The sequence below is a fragment of the Mustela erminea genome, chromosome 12, assembly GCF_009829155.1.
Source record: "Mustela erminea isolate mMusErm1 chromosome 12, mMusErm1.Pri, whole genome shotgun sequence".
NCBI classification, from domain to species: Eukaryota; Metazoa; Chordata; class Mammalia; order Carnivora; family Mustelidae; genus Mustela; species Mustela erminea.
In genome coordinates, this window is record NC_045625.1 from 90,525,284 (window position 1) to 90,539,054 (window position 13,771).

Consider the following 13,771-nt stretch of genomic DNA (forward strand, 5'->3'; position numbering starts at 1 on the left):
CAAGGGCAATACTTAATTATAGTGGTTTATACTGTTTATACTGTTTCTAACATCAGTAAAAATTTTTCTGATTACCTATCATCAGGCATGTTTACAGTCTTTCACACTCCCTTTATCCAGTTAAGAAAATTATTTTCTAAGATATTTCATAATTCCTGCTTAGATTTTTTTTTAACTCATCAGTTATTTAAAAGTGAGTTTTAATGGTGTGTATGTGTGTGTGTTTGGTATGACTATTCAAAAAGGAATTTTTGTAGTTAGCAATTAATATTTTGGAATTTGTTAAGACTTAGCTTATGGCCAGGTACTAGGGAAAGTTCTTCATGTTTTCTGTTTCTGCTTAGTACAGAGTATCTTGGCTGCACCTGGAGTAACAGAGGCTCAGAGGAAGGCTGTCAGCCTCCTGGCAGGAATCCGAGGTGCCACTGAGGCCCTCGTGCTCCCCTGGCAGCAGCGGTCCTTGCCATATGAAGGGAAGGAAGCCTCAGAACTTGGATTTACAGGACACGAGAGCATGACACACTTTGGTGTTTCCCCCAGGCTGTGGTATCACACCTCAAAGACCTTGCTTTCCTGTGAAGAGCCTGGGGGCCAGACTTCACACACACCGTCTGCAAAAGCTTCCTACGCCCCCATTAGGACTCCCTCCAGAAGCTTCCTACGTCACACCCAAAGCAGGAGCCCACAGAGGTGTCCCTGGGCAGGGCCACTAGAGCCGGACCCACCACCATCCTAAGGCTGCAGCCAGCATGTGCCCGGCTCTGGCCAGCGGCCTTCCGTGAGAACCAGCCCCACTGCTTTCCTAGTCGCCACATGTCCACGCCGCTCAGGTGGCCCTTCCACTCGCCAGTCCCTCAGCTGAGCTCCCTCTTTTGCCAACACTGCAGCCTCTTACCATGTGCCTTCACCAAAAACTCCTGCTCCTCAACGTACCTGGACTTTCTTCGTCTTCGGAATGAAACAGCGATTTCCTTTCTTGCTGTGTCACGTGTTTATTTTAGCGAATTTCTTGTCTCCTCTCCCTTTCCTCCATGGCTTTATGCAGGACGCACGAGGACCGCTGACGACCAGACAGGACTGTACTAGGATTAACAGAGTTCTGACTTCGAGCGGACAAGGACCCCGGGTTTCCAAATCTCTGTTATGTAAGATACTCACACCAGGGGGAGGCCGGGCAAAAGGCATATCCATATACCTTACGGCACTGCCTTTCCAACTTTTCTGTAAACCTAAAATGATCTGAAAATAAGCCTTATCTTGGATTTTAAAGGTGGGGGGAGGCCACAGATTTTTTTTCCTTTTTGGGAAATGACTATATGTGGGCCTGTCCGTACGGGGCTCAGGAGCTACGGGGTTGCGGTTCTGCACAGCTGGAGCAGCAGGTTGTAGTTGAGAGGTTTTAACCCTCATTGGCTCTCAAGAAGTTTTCCTATTTTTGAAGACTTTTTCACAGTGCAAGTCAACTGGCAGCCACTCCATCGAAGCTGAAGAGGTCCCTCCCGTCCGGGCCCGGGCGGCGCGGGCATGTGGTGAAGCCAGAAACACGCGCATCCTGGTGTTCGGAGCATCGGAGCAGCCAGGACGTGTTCAGACAGCGTCAGTATGTCGCACGCAGCGGCAGCAGCACAGGGGCACCCGGCCAGACGGCAGGCGAGGCCTTGCTTGCTGCCTGCTGCCTGCTTCCTGGGGGTCCGCGTCTGTTTCTCCAGCCTTCCCTCTGACCTAGTGTGCAGCTCTATTTCCTGCCAGTAAACTCCTTCCTTGGTGTTAGCCAGCCTTCTCTCCTGCTGCCTGCCGTTGGGAACTCAACGGATATGCCCCCCACGGCAGCCGGGGCTTCCCTGCGGACCACCTCTGGGGGTACCACGCGCACAGAATACAAAATGGTGTCCCTGCGGTTCTGCAGTGTGGTGCCACACAGCTATTTATTAATGTGTGTCTAAAGCACGTGACAGAATAGGGAAAAAAAACATCTCCTTACTTTATTACATATCTGAACCACACAACAATGAGGATACAAGCCCAGCACCTTGAACCTGGGCCTCCTTGCATCCATTCCTCTCTCCCACTTACTGGTCTGAGTAAGCCTGGGCAGGTGGCAGTGCAGCCAGACAACAGGCCAATACGGGTGACTCTGTTACTGGTCAGGCTCCCAGCTGGAGAAATAGAAACGTCATATATTCTTCATAGGCCTGTTGTGAGAATTAAAAACAAAAAAAAGTCACATAGCACAGTGCCTGGCCCATAAGAGGCCTATGAGAATTGCTCCTTCCTTTTCCAGTGTTGATAAAATAATCAGTTTGTCTGCAGACAAGCTTTTCACCAGAGTGAGATTATCTTCAGTTGACACAATCATCTGAGCCACGTTGGATGTTGAAACAGTATGACCTCAGAATGCTTGTCCCGATGTTTCTGGCTTCCACACCTACGATGCTCACACTGTCGCTTTCCACGTGGGTGAATCCACTGCGAAAGGAAGGGACGGGCTGTGTGTTAACTTGCAGAAGACACGTATTTAGGGAGGTAAGTCTTTACACAAAGACGGAACACAACCTCTGGACCTTCTCCAACCTAGCACACCCCATCCGTGTTGAAATCTGCGCTCATTCTTGACCATTAGCAAATACGCTCACATTCTGGAGTGGGAGTATCAGCTTTGTGCCCTCCTGATTGTAGCTGCCCGAATTACGATTTCAGGAAGTCTAGAAACTTCCAGTAGACAACATATACCTCATTCAATCTTGAGAGGGTAGTCACTTCCCCAGAACCGAGAATCAGGCCATCAGTTCCCAACCAGTTTCAGTGAAAGACATCGACACAGGAGCCATCACTTCCCACGATGCTGTCTTTGCCTAAGAAGGCAGACAGTGCTGCTCTGAGGCTGACAGCGAGCGAGCCGTATGGAGACAACCATGCCAGCCAAACCACACAAAGGACTTGAGTTTCCTGTAAAAGCCGGTTTTGGCTAAAGACTGCTTCTAAAATATTGCCACTTTTGGTTTTTGTGAACCACCTTTTAGCTTAGAATAAATTCCACACTAAAAACAACAAAAATAAAGCTGCTAAGAACATTCATGTACAAGTCCTTGTTTGGATATAACATATCTCCTGGGTAGATACGTGGGGGTATGTGGCTGGGTTGTTAGTAAATGTACATCTAACACACCCATTTCCCTGTTTTCTTTAGAGAATTATTTATGTATTATGTATTCACAGATAACATTTTAGGAAACTGAAAAGCTCTCAGAAAGTACTGTTTATGTCCTGCAGCATTCAGAAAGGGGCTGGGAAAAGCTTATGGGGAACAGCATGAAGCAGGATTGCTGGGCTCGTTGTTGCCAAATGAGGCTCCCAAAAGAAACTGCCACACAACTAAGGATTTCTGTAGGAATCTGTTCTGAATCAGGAAAGGGGCGTAATTAAAAATCATGATCCATTCTAGGGTCCTAAGTAAAACACACTTCTGAAAAGGTATTTCTAGGTGTGCTACTTATTTATCACATTGAGGATGGATTCAGTTCAGTGAAGGACATTTTCCATTCTATGTCCATGTAATTCAGTGTGTAAAAACGCACGTGTGGAAGATTCTCCCAGTGCTACGTGCTCAGCACAATGGTCCTATTGTGTAGTGCACACGGTGCAGTTAAAAGACATGTAAAAAAAGGAGGGGTGCTGGGTGGCTCAGTGGGTTAAAGCCTCTGCCTTTGGCTCGGGTCATGATCTCAGGGTCCTGGGATTGAGCCCCGCATCGGGCTCTCTGCTCAGCAGGGAGCCTGCTTCCTCCTCTCTCTGCCTGCCTCTCTGCCTACTTGTGATCTCTGTCAAATAAATTAATAAAATCTTAAAAAAAAAAAAAGACATGTAAAAAGGAAGTGTCTAAACGTGCCACTTGCCTGCTAAGTTGAGAACGGTGTTATTTCAGTGAAAGGATGCTCTAACCACTCAGTAACGATGTAGAGAATTCTTTAAGGACACACGTAGAAAAGAGTGGGGCCAGGTATATCTGGAGGCCAGAATGGGAGCACGAGCCCCTCAAGGGCAACCTCCCCACCTGGTCGCTCTCCAGTGACCATGAGTACAAGAGTCAGCGCTGTGTCCCTCAGCGGGGAGAGGCTTCCCGCTGCCGGAGGAGGAGCCATCACAACGGTCCAAGCGGCTGTGGCATCTAAGTGGGACCTCGCCCACCGAAGGGGCTTGTCACAAATGCCAGCCTCTGGTCACAGGCAGACTCAACATGGTGAGGCCATGATGCCCCCACGCCTGAAGGGCAAGCGCATGAAGGGTCATTAACTAGCAAAAATACAGCAACGTAGGTGTGAACGTCAAAGGAACCGAAGGAGGAATCCTGGGTCAAGCAGCAAGTGACGGAAGCCTTCTCCGAATTCTGCGGCAGGCTGTCCTCTATCCTTTGCTTAGCAAGTCAGTAGAGCGTTCCAGCTCACCGATTATCAGATTTAAGTTCGATCTCTACTTCTTATCAGAAAGTTGAGCTGGTTTACTAAAAGGAATGAAGTTTTTCTATATTAATTAGTAGTTTTAATAATTATCTTCAAATAACAACTCATTGAAAACTCAGAAATGAGGTAGGTTTGTGACAGAAATCTAGTTTTTTCAGTATTTGGTTTGGGGCTTGGTGTTTTTTCATTTTCCATTTGCGACAGTAAAAGGCCTGCCACGACAAGCTGAGATCACCCCAGACCTCATACCAAGTGAATGAGGCGGTCAGCCACCTCACTGTGAGCAGCCCAGGGCAGATCTGTCCGCCTGTTTGTAGAACTCCATCTGGCAAGAAGAAACAAATGATTCCAAAACACTAATGACCGAACTCAAAGCAAAACTGCGCTGGCTGGGACTTTCCCATCTCACCCCCACTGACTCCACACCACCTGCGTTTGGGAAGTGGTTCTGGAATCGTGTGGCTTAGGGCAGAAGGGGAGATCAGGGCTGCAGGTCCAGGCCGGGCCCGGCTGGGTGTCGCTGTGCGTCCCTGCCGGACTGTGGGCAAAACAGCTGTCTCTCAGCGCCTCTGTCTGATCTGGGAGAGTGGGGGGCGCGACCGCGGGTGCCGGTTTTGTGCACTAGAGGAGATAACGAAGATGGTGCCTGGCATGTTTTTAAGCAGAGGAGGAAATGGCATCTGAGCAGCGACTTATGTCAGGCCCCCAGATAACGAAAATGGGCCAGGCTGAGACCCAAGTTCCAGTCACCCCCTTTCCAGCTGCTGCTGCTGGGCCAGGTGAGGCCGCTTCACGGGTGAAGGGAAGGGAACTGGGAGCCGTTACCTGGCCCATCTGTGGGAGCCCCCGAGCAGGTGATAGCAGCTCTTCAGGACAGGACGCTGATTCTCCTTGCTCCACACGTAGACGCGCAGGGAGAGGTCGAAGGAAGCAGTGAGGACTCGACTCTCGTCCTTGACATGAGAAGCCAAGTGAGGCAGAGCCGTGGGCCCTGGAGCTGGGGCCACAGTGCAGGCGGGCAGACCCACACTCACCACCCACAGGGCCGTGATGGGCTTCTGGTGGTCCTGGAAGGCTGCCAGCTGCAGGCCCTGGACGGTGAAGAGCACCAGCTCCAAGCCCGACACCAGCAGGATCACCTGAGAGCCGTGGGCCTTCATGAGGTGAGGAGGCGTCATGGTGTCTGGCAGGAGGAAACTTGCAATCTGTTGTACTTTTTGAAATGAAAACACACAGACTGTCATCTCTCAGTAGCAACTCGGGGTGTGGAGTACATGTGCCTCACCTAAGATGCCGTGGGATGCTGACAAGAGCAACACCTTTGTGGCGGCACATGCAGTTACTCCCTGAAGCCGCCCAGTCATCCACTCTCCAGTATGGAGGACGGTGCCCTACTTAAGGGGACTGTAAAGATTTGAGGCAAAATGCATGTGGAAGTGACAATATCTGACACAAGTACCTCCCAGGGGATGCCCCCCCTGCCCTTCCCCAGCTACACCAAGGTGATGTGAGAAGAGCCCCATGAGAACTATGACATTTATAACATCTGCCAAAAGCTATTACTGATGATACTCTTTTATACTGAATAGCATTTTTTTTTTAATAAATTGGATCATTTCCTATGGTTTACCAGCGGGGGGGGGGGGGGTACCTCTTTTGAAGAACTCATGCTCATATCAAACAAAGGATCAGAGTACACATCCTGTTTCCCTTTTTTCCTCAGCTACTAAGAAGCTCAGAGTAGGGACGCCTGGGTGGCTCAGTTGGTTAAGCAGCTCCTTCGGCTTGGGTCATGATCCCAGCGTCCTAGGATCGAGTCCCACATCGGGCTCCTTGCTCGGCGGGGAGCCTGCTTCTCCCTCTGCCTCTGCCTGCCACTCTGTCTGCCTGTGCTCGCTCTCTCCCCCTCTCTCTCTCTGACAAATAAATAAAATCTTTAAAAAAAAAAAAAAAAGCTCAGAGTAAAGTTTACGGTCAAAAGATGACATGAAAACAAATTAATGTAATACTAAAGAAAAAATGCTAGGGGCCACAAGGCAGGCCAGTGGCCCTGAAGTGGAGTTTGGGAGACAGGGAAGGCAGAAAAAGAGATGACAGATCTTGTTTTCCTGCTGGCTGCGAGCTCCCTGGGGAAGCTACAGTTGTGGCACACTCAGTTGTGCACACTCAGCACCAAAGACTGTGTTTGCCACAGTTGTGACAAGACAGTGAGGAGAGGCAAGACTGTAAGTGGCCAGTGGGTAGTGTCTGGATCCCAGGGCCACCCAGAGGGCCCGGCACGCGCTCAACCACTCGGCCAGTACATGCACAAACAGGACATTTGTTGGGCCCCTGTATTCACTGAGAGGGAAGAAAAGTGCCCCAAAGGAAACCACCTTGCAAAGGGCATGGTCCTGGCTCAGGGACCCTTACCCACAATGTCCACTCCCTCCTGGGACTGTTTGGCCTCCAGTTCATAGGTGGTGATGGCCAGCTGCCCGCTGTCATGGTTTCTGTGCATCACCATCAGCCTGGCCATCTCGTCAGGGGCCCAGCAGGCTCTGGAAATCTGCCAGATGGGCAGAGTGGTAGAGACGGGAGGCTCCTCTTCCACCGGAGCGAGCAGGGAGCGAGTGTAGAACACCTGAGGAAACACCAACACATGGTCCATGCCACGGAGAAGCACCCAGGAGGGCCGCAGACCCACAACCGGTGACATCACTTTGTCTTTACAGGGTCACCCATGTCCCTTGTGTGCCTTGCTCTCCAGACTGCTCAGTCAGGCCCCGCTGCAAACAGCCTGCACACCAGTACCGGGTCAGGACAGCTGTGTCAGTACTCTGACAGGACACCTGAATCAATGGCTCTGTGGTGTTTTTTTAAGGGCTCTTGGAGTTCTGAGCAGTGTACGTCACTGGTGTGCTTTTGTCTCCAATGTCTTGCTCTGGATTCCTGTCCTCCCGACTCGAAGTCTGCTCCTGATGATTCCTCTGTCCCCGGACCATCCTGTCTGCAGGTGCTGCTGGCAGCCTTGGTCCATTACTGGTCCACAAACATGGGCACAGAACCCACCACCTTATATGCACAAAGCCAGGACCCCGGAGGAGAGGGCGCAGCTCCCCACTGACCTTTGGGCCCAGGTCTGAGTCCTGGGTCGAAGCGAACACCCACTGGCAGTCAGGAGAGCAGAGGAGGCTGGTGGGGCTGCCTGGAAACACCGCAGTCCTGGAGAGCAGCCGCAGGTGGGGCACAGTCAGCGCATACAGCATGCCCTCAGCAGAGGCCACCTGCACAGCAAAGGCCGTGGTCAGCACCCAGCCTCCCCCAAGGGCAGGGGGCCAGCGCCTGACAATGCTGCGGTGATGGCACTTGCGCGCCAGAAACAGACGCGCTCCGGTCGTGCAGAAGTCTTCGGAGCAAACCCTCTCCTCGCTCCTCCCAGCAGCCGGGGCCCGACCTCAGGGCTCCTTCGACCAGCTACGCTGAAGTAGCCACAAACGGCCTTTTGTCTACAGCTTCTAACGCTCCTTGGAAATATTTCCAAGGAGCCATTTTCCACCACTTTTTACTTCCTCTCGCTCTTAAGGAAGTTCAAGTTGTTCGCAAGTCTCACTGCTGCGCACTAAGTGCTCCCACACCGACGCTCCGGACCACAGTTCCAGTACTTCCTCCCAGAGACCCGGAGCTGGCCCGGTCAGGTCAAAGAGGGTCACGCTGAGAAACTAACAGGGAAAAAACAAGCTTTTCAAAAAAGCGCCAATCTTACTTGCCACGTATATAAAATACCTGTATATACCAACCACGTACAAAAATACCCATATCTGACAACTTGTAATGCCAGTCTTCGCAAATGAAAATCCTCATCCTGTCACTTTCTTGATTACGGGTCAGTCATTGCATATTACTGGCCATTTGTGCTGTTTTCTGTGAACTGACTACTCATATCTTTTTTGTCAACTAGATTCTATGCTTCATATCATCTGATATCAGTGCTTTTGTTAAAGATTTGGGGCCCCTGGGTGGCTCAGTGGGTTAAAGCCTCTGCCTTCGGCTCAAGTCATGATCTCAGGGTCCTGGGATCGAGCCCCACGTTTTGCGGGGGGTGTCTCTGCTCAGCGGGGAGCCTGCTTCCCCCTCTCTACCTGCCTCTCTGCCTGCTTGTGATCTCTGTCTGTCAAATAGATGAGTAGAATCTTTAAAAAAAAGAAGAAGAAGAAGAAGAAGAAGAAAATTCAGTGTTTTCTTATAATTTTCGTGTATTTTTGTTTAAAGAATTTTTTTTAAGGTTTTTCATTTATTCATTTAACAGAGAAGGAGATTACAAAGTAGGGAGAGCAGCAAGCAGAGTGGGAGGGAGAAGCAAGCTCTCCGCTGAGCCAGGAGCCGGATGTGGGACTCCATCCCAGGACCCCAGGAACACGACCCGAGCCGAAAGCAGCCGCCCAACAAACTGAGCCACCCAGGTGTCCCAATTTTCATGTATCTTAACGTTAAAATATTCTGTTCAGATGTTTTGGATTTTTAGGTAAATCAAACCAATGTAATTTTCCTTGATTCAAAAACTGTTTATATATTCCTGAGAGAATTTTATACTACGTCTTTTGCATTAGTTTTTAATTAAATATATTTCTACAACAGAGTGATATGGGATTAACCTGTTTCCTTCCTGTCCATATGTTCCATTTCTCAAATAGCTCATCCTCCACCTACTATTTTAAAAGGACATGTTTATGGTTTGTTCCCAGGTTCTGGCACCAAAAGAAAAAAAATTTTTTTTAAATAAAAGGACATCTTTACACAGGCACTTACACAGGAACACTCTCTGGACTTTTTATTCTATTCAATTTCCAATGCTCAGAAAATGGCAGGTAACATTCAAACAAAGTCTTTAGGAAAAAGTGAAAGAAAGAAAGAGAGAAAGAAAACATTTTAGCTGATAAACCATTCCCCAAACAACAACCAACAATCAAAGACTGGTAGCTACACCCCAACATGAATCAAATATCATAAAATAAGCACATGCAGACATAAAGGAATACCCCAAATCAGAAATTCAACACTCAAACAGAAATGGACAAAAAGCCAAGATGTGAAGTAAGAGCTAAATTAATTCAGGAAAGATATTGAAGAAAAAGTTATCTTAAGAAAGACAAGCAATATGCTTAAGAGAGTATATTCTACTGGGCCAATAAAGACACCAAAAAGAAGGAAAACAAGTAGGAGAACAAAGATGGAGTAAAGAGCTAATAACACAAATGCGAGAATAGGTGTCCAAGAGGACGGACAACGAAGATCTAGTAAACGTACAACTGAAGCTCCTGCAGAGAAAAAGCAATTAACAGACTAATACTTACAACTCACATGCAATGAAACTTCCTGAAAACAAAAGAAAACCTGAATCCATCTATCAAAAAGGTACAGATGTTCCTGGGAAAAAAGTCAATCCAGGATAGCCACCAGAGACCCCTCAGAGCAAAACTACTAGACTTTATGTATTTCAAAAATCATTCAAGCCTTTGATTAACAAGTCCAAGTGTGTAACAAGGAAAGTAAGTCAAAGTGGGAGTAGACTTTTCAACAGAAACACAGTGAAACAGTATATTCACAAAATTCAAGACAAACATGAGCCAGGGATTTAGGGCCCAACCAAGCCATTTCTCAAGACCCCAAGCTACAGAAAACAGCATTGGACCTGCAAGGATGCATCCGAGTGACTTCCTAGGGGATCTCCTAGAAGATGGGCCCCACCAGACCACAAGACACCAGGAAAATGTCACCAGAACTGGTGTAACACTGTTACACCAGTACATTACACTGTGGGTCAAATAATTTAAAAAAAAAAAAAAAAAGGAAGAACGGTGTGTAAATGTTGCATATTCTCAGAAAGGAGGAAACAGTGGATCTTCAAACGCGGGAGAAGAGAAAAGGTTCAAAGTAGAATAAATTCACTGAGCACCATGGGAGGAAAGGAATATCATATAAAGCCAAGAAATAAAATAGTCCATAGGCCTGAAAAGGGAAAATGGAGACAGAAAGTATTAAGACAAAAGGAAACCACCCCAACAAAAATAAAAACCTTCCTAAATAACAAAAGATAGTAACTTTACCCAAAAACACACACATAAAAAAGGGAAAATATACTTGGGAGAAAGGAGCCCAGGAATGTGCCATGTCACACCATAAACGTGACATAAAACTTGAGATCAGGCACATACCTTGTTCAATGTACATGGCTTAACTCACTTCACCAGTAAAAAAAAATGATCACACTGATGAACAAAAGAAAACATGACTGTATATTCAAGAAAGTTCATTCAAAACAAAAAAGTTAACCATGACAAAACCGTCAAGGTGTGGCACACACAAATCCTTGGAAAGCGAGGACTCGGGCCCAAAGCAGGAAATCCAGCAACAGACACTTCTATCCCTGTGAAAATTAATAAAAGGAAACCTTGTCTAGAATGGAGTTCAGAGGCTGGCAGGAGGAGCACTCACACCCAGCACTGGTTGTCAACCAGACCTAACTGGAAGAGAGGGACCTCCTGGAGGCTGCTACTTAATATCCCAGCAGGGGGAGGAAGGCTTCTTCCCTCCCAGCAAAAGCCCAACCAATGAGAGGCCACTATACTTCTAGCACCCAGTCCACTCCAATGATCTTTTAGTTTACAACAGCCCCTCCCTACACCCCCTTTCCTCTCTAAAAGAACCTTTCTCTTCTTTGACTGTTGGACTTTCCTATAGTTTTGCCTCAGCTAATTTTGTCCTGAATTAAATTCTCTATTCCCACATAAACCCATTTTTGCTAGTAAATAACTGGCAGTTTTTTTTCCCCAAGGCTAACAACACTAAAGGCTGTAATTCATAATGAAAAATAAAACCTGATACTTAAAGAAACACCCCAATCACCTTCACGAAGCAAAGAAAGAAACAAAGTGAAACACAATAATATTTAAATATTTATGAATTAAGCATATTATTATACAAAAATAAACAATAATGCTCTCAGTCTAAGGCCAAGGAGACAAAAAGTAAATAAATATAAGACCTAACAATATAATTGGAGCACCTGGCTGGCTCAGTCGGTTGAGAGCTGGAATCTTGGTTTTGGCTCAAGTTATGATCTTGGGGTTGTGAGATCGAGCCCCACGTCAGGCTCCACACTCAGTGCGGAGTCGGCCTGAGATTCTTTCCCCCTCCCTCTCTCTCTGCTCCTCCCCCTGCTTGTGCTCTAACAATAATATTAATAATGACTATATCTGGCTCTTTATAGCCCAATAATGGAGACTACACCTTTCTGGCAAGCACATACAAATGTTCACAAAAACTGAATATACAGTCACAGAGAAACCTCAGTAAATTCTGTATCATAAAGTAATACAACATTCTCTGATCACAATGAAACAATACTGGAAATCAATAGAAATATTAAATAAAACAGACATGGCACTAGCTAATATAATCACGAAAAAAGTGGGAGAAAGCACATATACACAAAAAGAAATGACAAGGCAGAGAAGATGTGGTATTTATACACAATGGATGGTTACCTGGCCATCGAAAAGAAGGAAATCTTGCCATCTGCAATGGCAGGGATGGAACGAGAGAGTATTACGCTGAGCGAAGGAAGTCAGCCAGAGAAAGGCAAATACCGTAGGATTTCACCGTATGTGGAATTTAAGAGACAAAACAGATGAACATAGGGGAAGGGAAAGAAAAATAAAGTAAGATAAAAACAGAGAGGGAGACAAATCATAAGACTCTGAACTCTAGGAAACAAACTGTGGGTTGCTGGAGGGGAGGGGGGGGTAACCGGGCATGAAGGACGATGCTTAATGTAACGAGCGCTGGTCTACGCAACCGATGAATCACTACATTCTACCTCTGAAATGAATACATTATATATGTTAATTGAATTTAAATAAAAAATCTTTAAAAATGACAGCAGAAACAAATGTTCAGAGAAAATTTAAAGAAAAAACCTCAAAAGAGTATTTCAGACAACTATATGCATAGAAAATTGAAAGCCTAGGTACAGTGGGTAGTTTCCTAGAAAAACACAGTATTAAAATTGATTCTAGCAGACAAAGAAAAGCTTGAGCTGACCAATTTCCACAGAAAACACTGAGAAAAACGTTTTCAAAACTCCCCCCACAAAAAAAAAGCACCCAGCACCTAATAACATCAAAAATAAATTCTACCGGGCGCCTGGGTGGCTCAGTGGGTTAAGCCGCTGCCTTCGGCTCAGGTCATGATCTCAGGGTCCTGGGATCGAGTCCCGCATCGGGCTCTCTGCTCAGCGGGGAGCCTGCTTCCTTCTCTCTCACTCTGCCTGCCTCTCCGTGTACTTGTGATTTCTCTCTGTCAAATAAATAAATAAAATCTTTAAAAAAAAAATAAAATAAATAAAAAATTAAAAAATAAAAAAATAAATTCTACCAAACTAGAAAACCAGATAATCCCAAATTGTTCCAGGGCACTGAAAAAGCAGAAAAATGTTCACATTCCTTGAATGAAGTACAGCATTTATATGTAAACCTGATAAAGGAAGATCAAAAAAACTACAGACCAATCTCCCATTGACAGAGCCAAATCCTGGTAAAATGTCAGCATTTAGAATGCATCAGCACATTAAAAAGAAATGTATAGATAATTTGTATTTTAAAAATCCAATAAATCACCATAACAAACCGAAGGACAAAAATTCTGTAATTATATCTGCATACTGAAAAGGCCTTTCACAAAATTCTATATCCTAGCATGATTTTCGAAAATACTCAAACGGCCATTGATGGCTCTTGCATGAACATCATTCCGGACGGCAGCAGCCCAGCCCCACAGTGAAGTTGCAAGTCATCCCACCCGGACAGCTACGAGGAGAAATGGCCACCAATGCCCACCACTAACTAATTAGTATTGTGCTGAAGTCCTGGCCGAGAAGCCAGAGAAAAAGCAACTGGATGTCTAAGGCTTGAAAAACTATCTCGACCTACAGATGAAGTGTTTACCTAAGAAAATTGAGAAAATCAAATATAGGCAGATAGAATTCAGTAAGATGACAGAGTATAAAACACAACCACAGCTTTCATTAAACACACACTACCCAGTCAGAAAACAAGGGAACAGAAAATACTTTCCCGTATAAATGCAATAGCAACTAATGATAAAATGCTTTGGGATATGGTTAACAAGAAATGTGCAAAATTTATCTGAGGAAAAATGTAAGTCACTTCTGAAAGACATAAAAAAGCAAACCTGAACCAATGGAAATACATCATTTATTGCTGGACAGACTGACTCGAATCATAAAGATGTCCGTTTTCGCCATGTTAGTATTT

The 13,771-nt window shown here is 46.2% G+C and overlaps 1 protein-coding gene and 1 long non-coding RNA gene across 6 annotated transcripts in view; one reads left to right on the forward strand and one right to left on the reverse strand.

Moving 5' to 3' along the window:
• The window catches only part of LOC116571048, a 79,352-nt gene extending 77,564 nt beyond the window's left edge, over positions 1–1,788 (forward strand). The window contains exons 3-4 of one of the 4 annotated variants that reach the window (XR_004277670.1): positions 345–1,145; positions 1,442–1,788. This is a non-coding gene — a long non-coding RNA (uncharacterized LOC116571048). Of the gene's footprint in view, positions 1–344 lie in introns of all 4 variants that reach the window. The other 3 variants (XR_004277668.1, XR_004277669.1, XR_004277672.1) reach the window with 3 other exon arrangements.
• Positions 1,789–1,893: 105 nt separating this feature from the next.
• The window catches only part of LOC116571044 (F-box/WD repeat-containing protein 12-like), a 33,224-nt gene continuing 21,346 nt past the window's right edge, over positions 1,894–13,771 (reverse strand). For both annotated transcript variants that reach the window (XM_032308740.1, XM_032308741.1), the window contains exons 6-10: positions 7,565–7,723; positions 6,870–7,080; positions 5,492–5,670; positions 5,283–5,410; positions 1,894–2,466 (exon numbers count right to left, since the gene is read on the reverse strand). In XM_032308740.1, the coding sequence (XP_032164631.1) occupies positions 2,340–2,466; positions 5,283–5,410; positions 5,492–5,670; positions 6,870–7,080; positions 7,565–7,723 (804 nt within the window). In that variant the 3' untranslated portion in view covers positions 1,894–2,339. The remainder of the gene's footprint in view (positions 2,467–5,282; positions 5,411–5,491; positions 5,671–6,869; positions 7,081–7,564; positions 7,724–13,771) is intronic.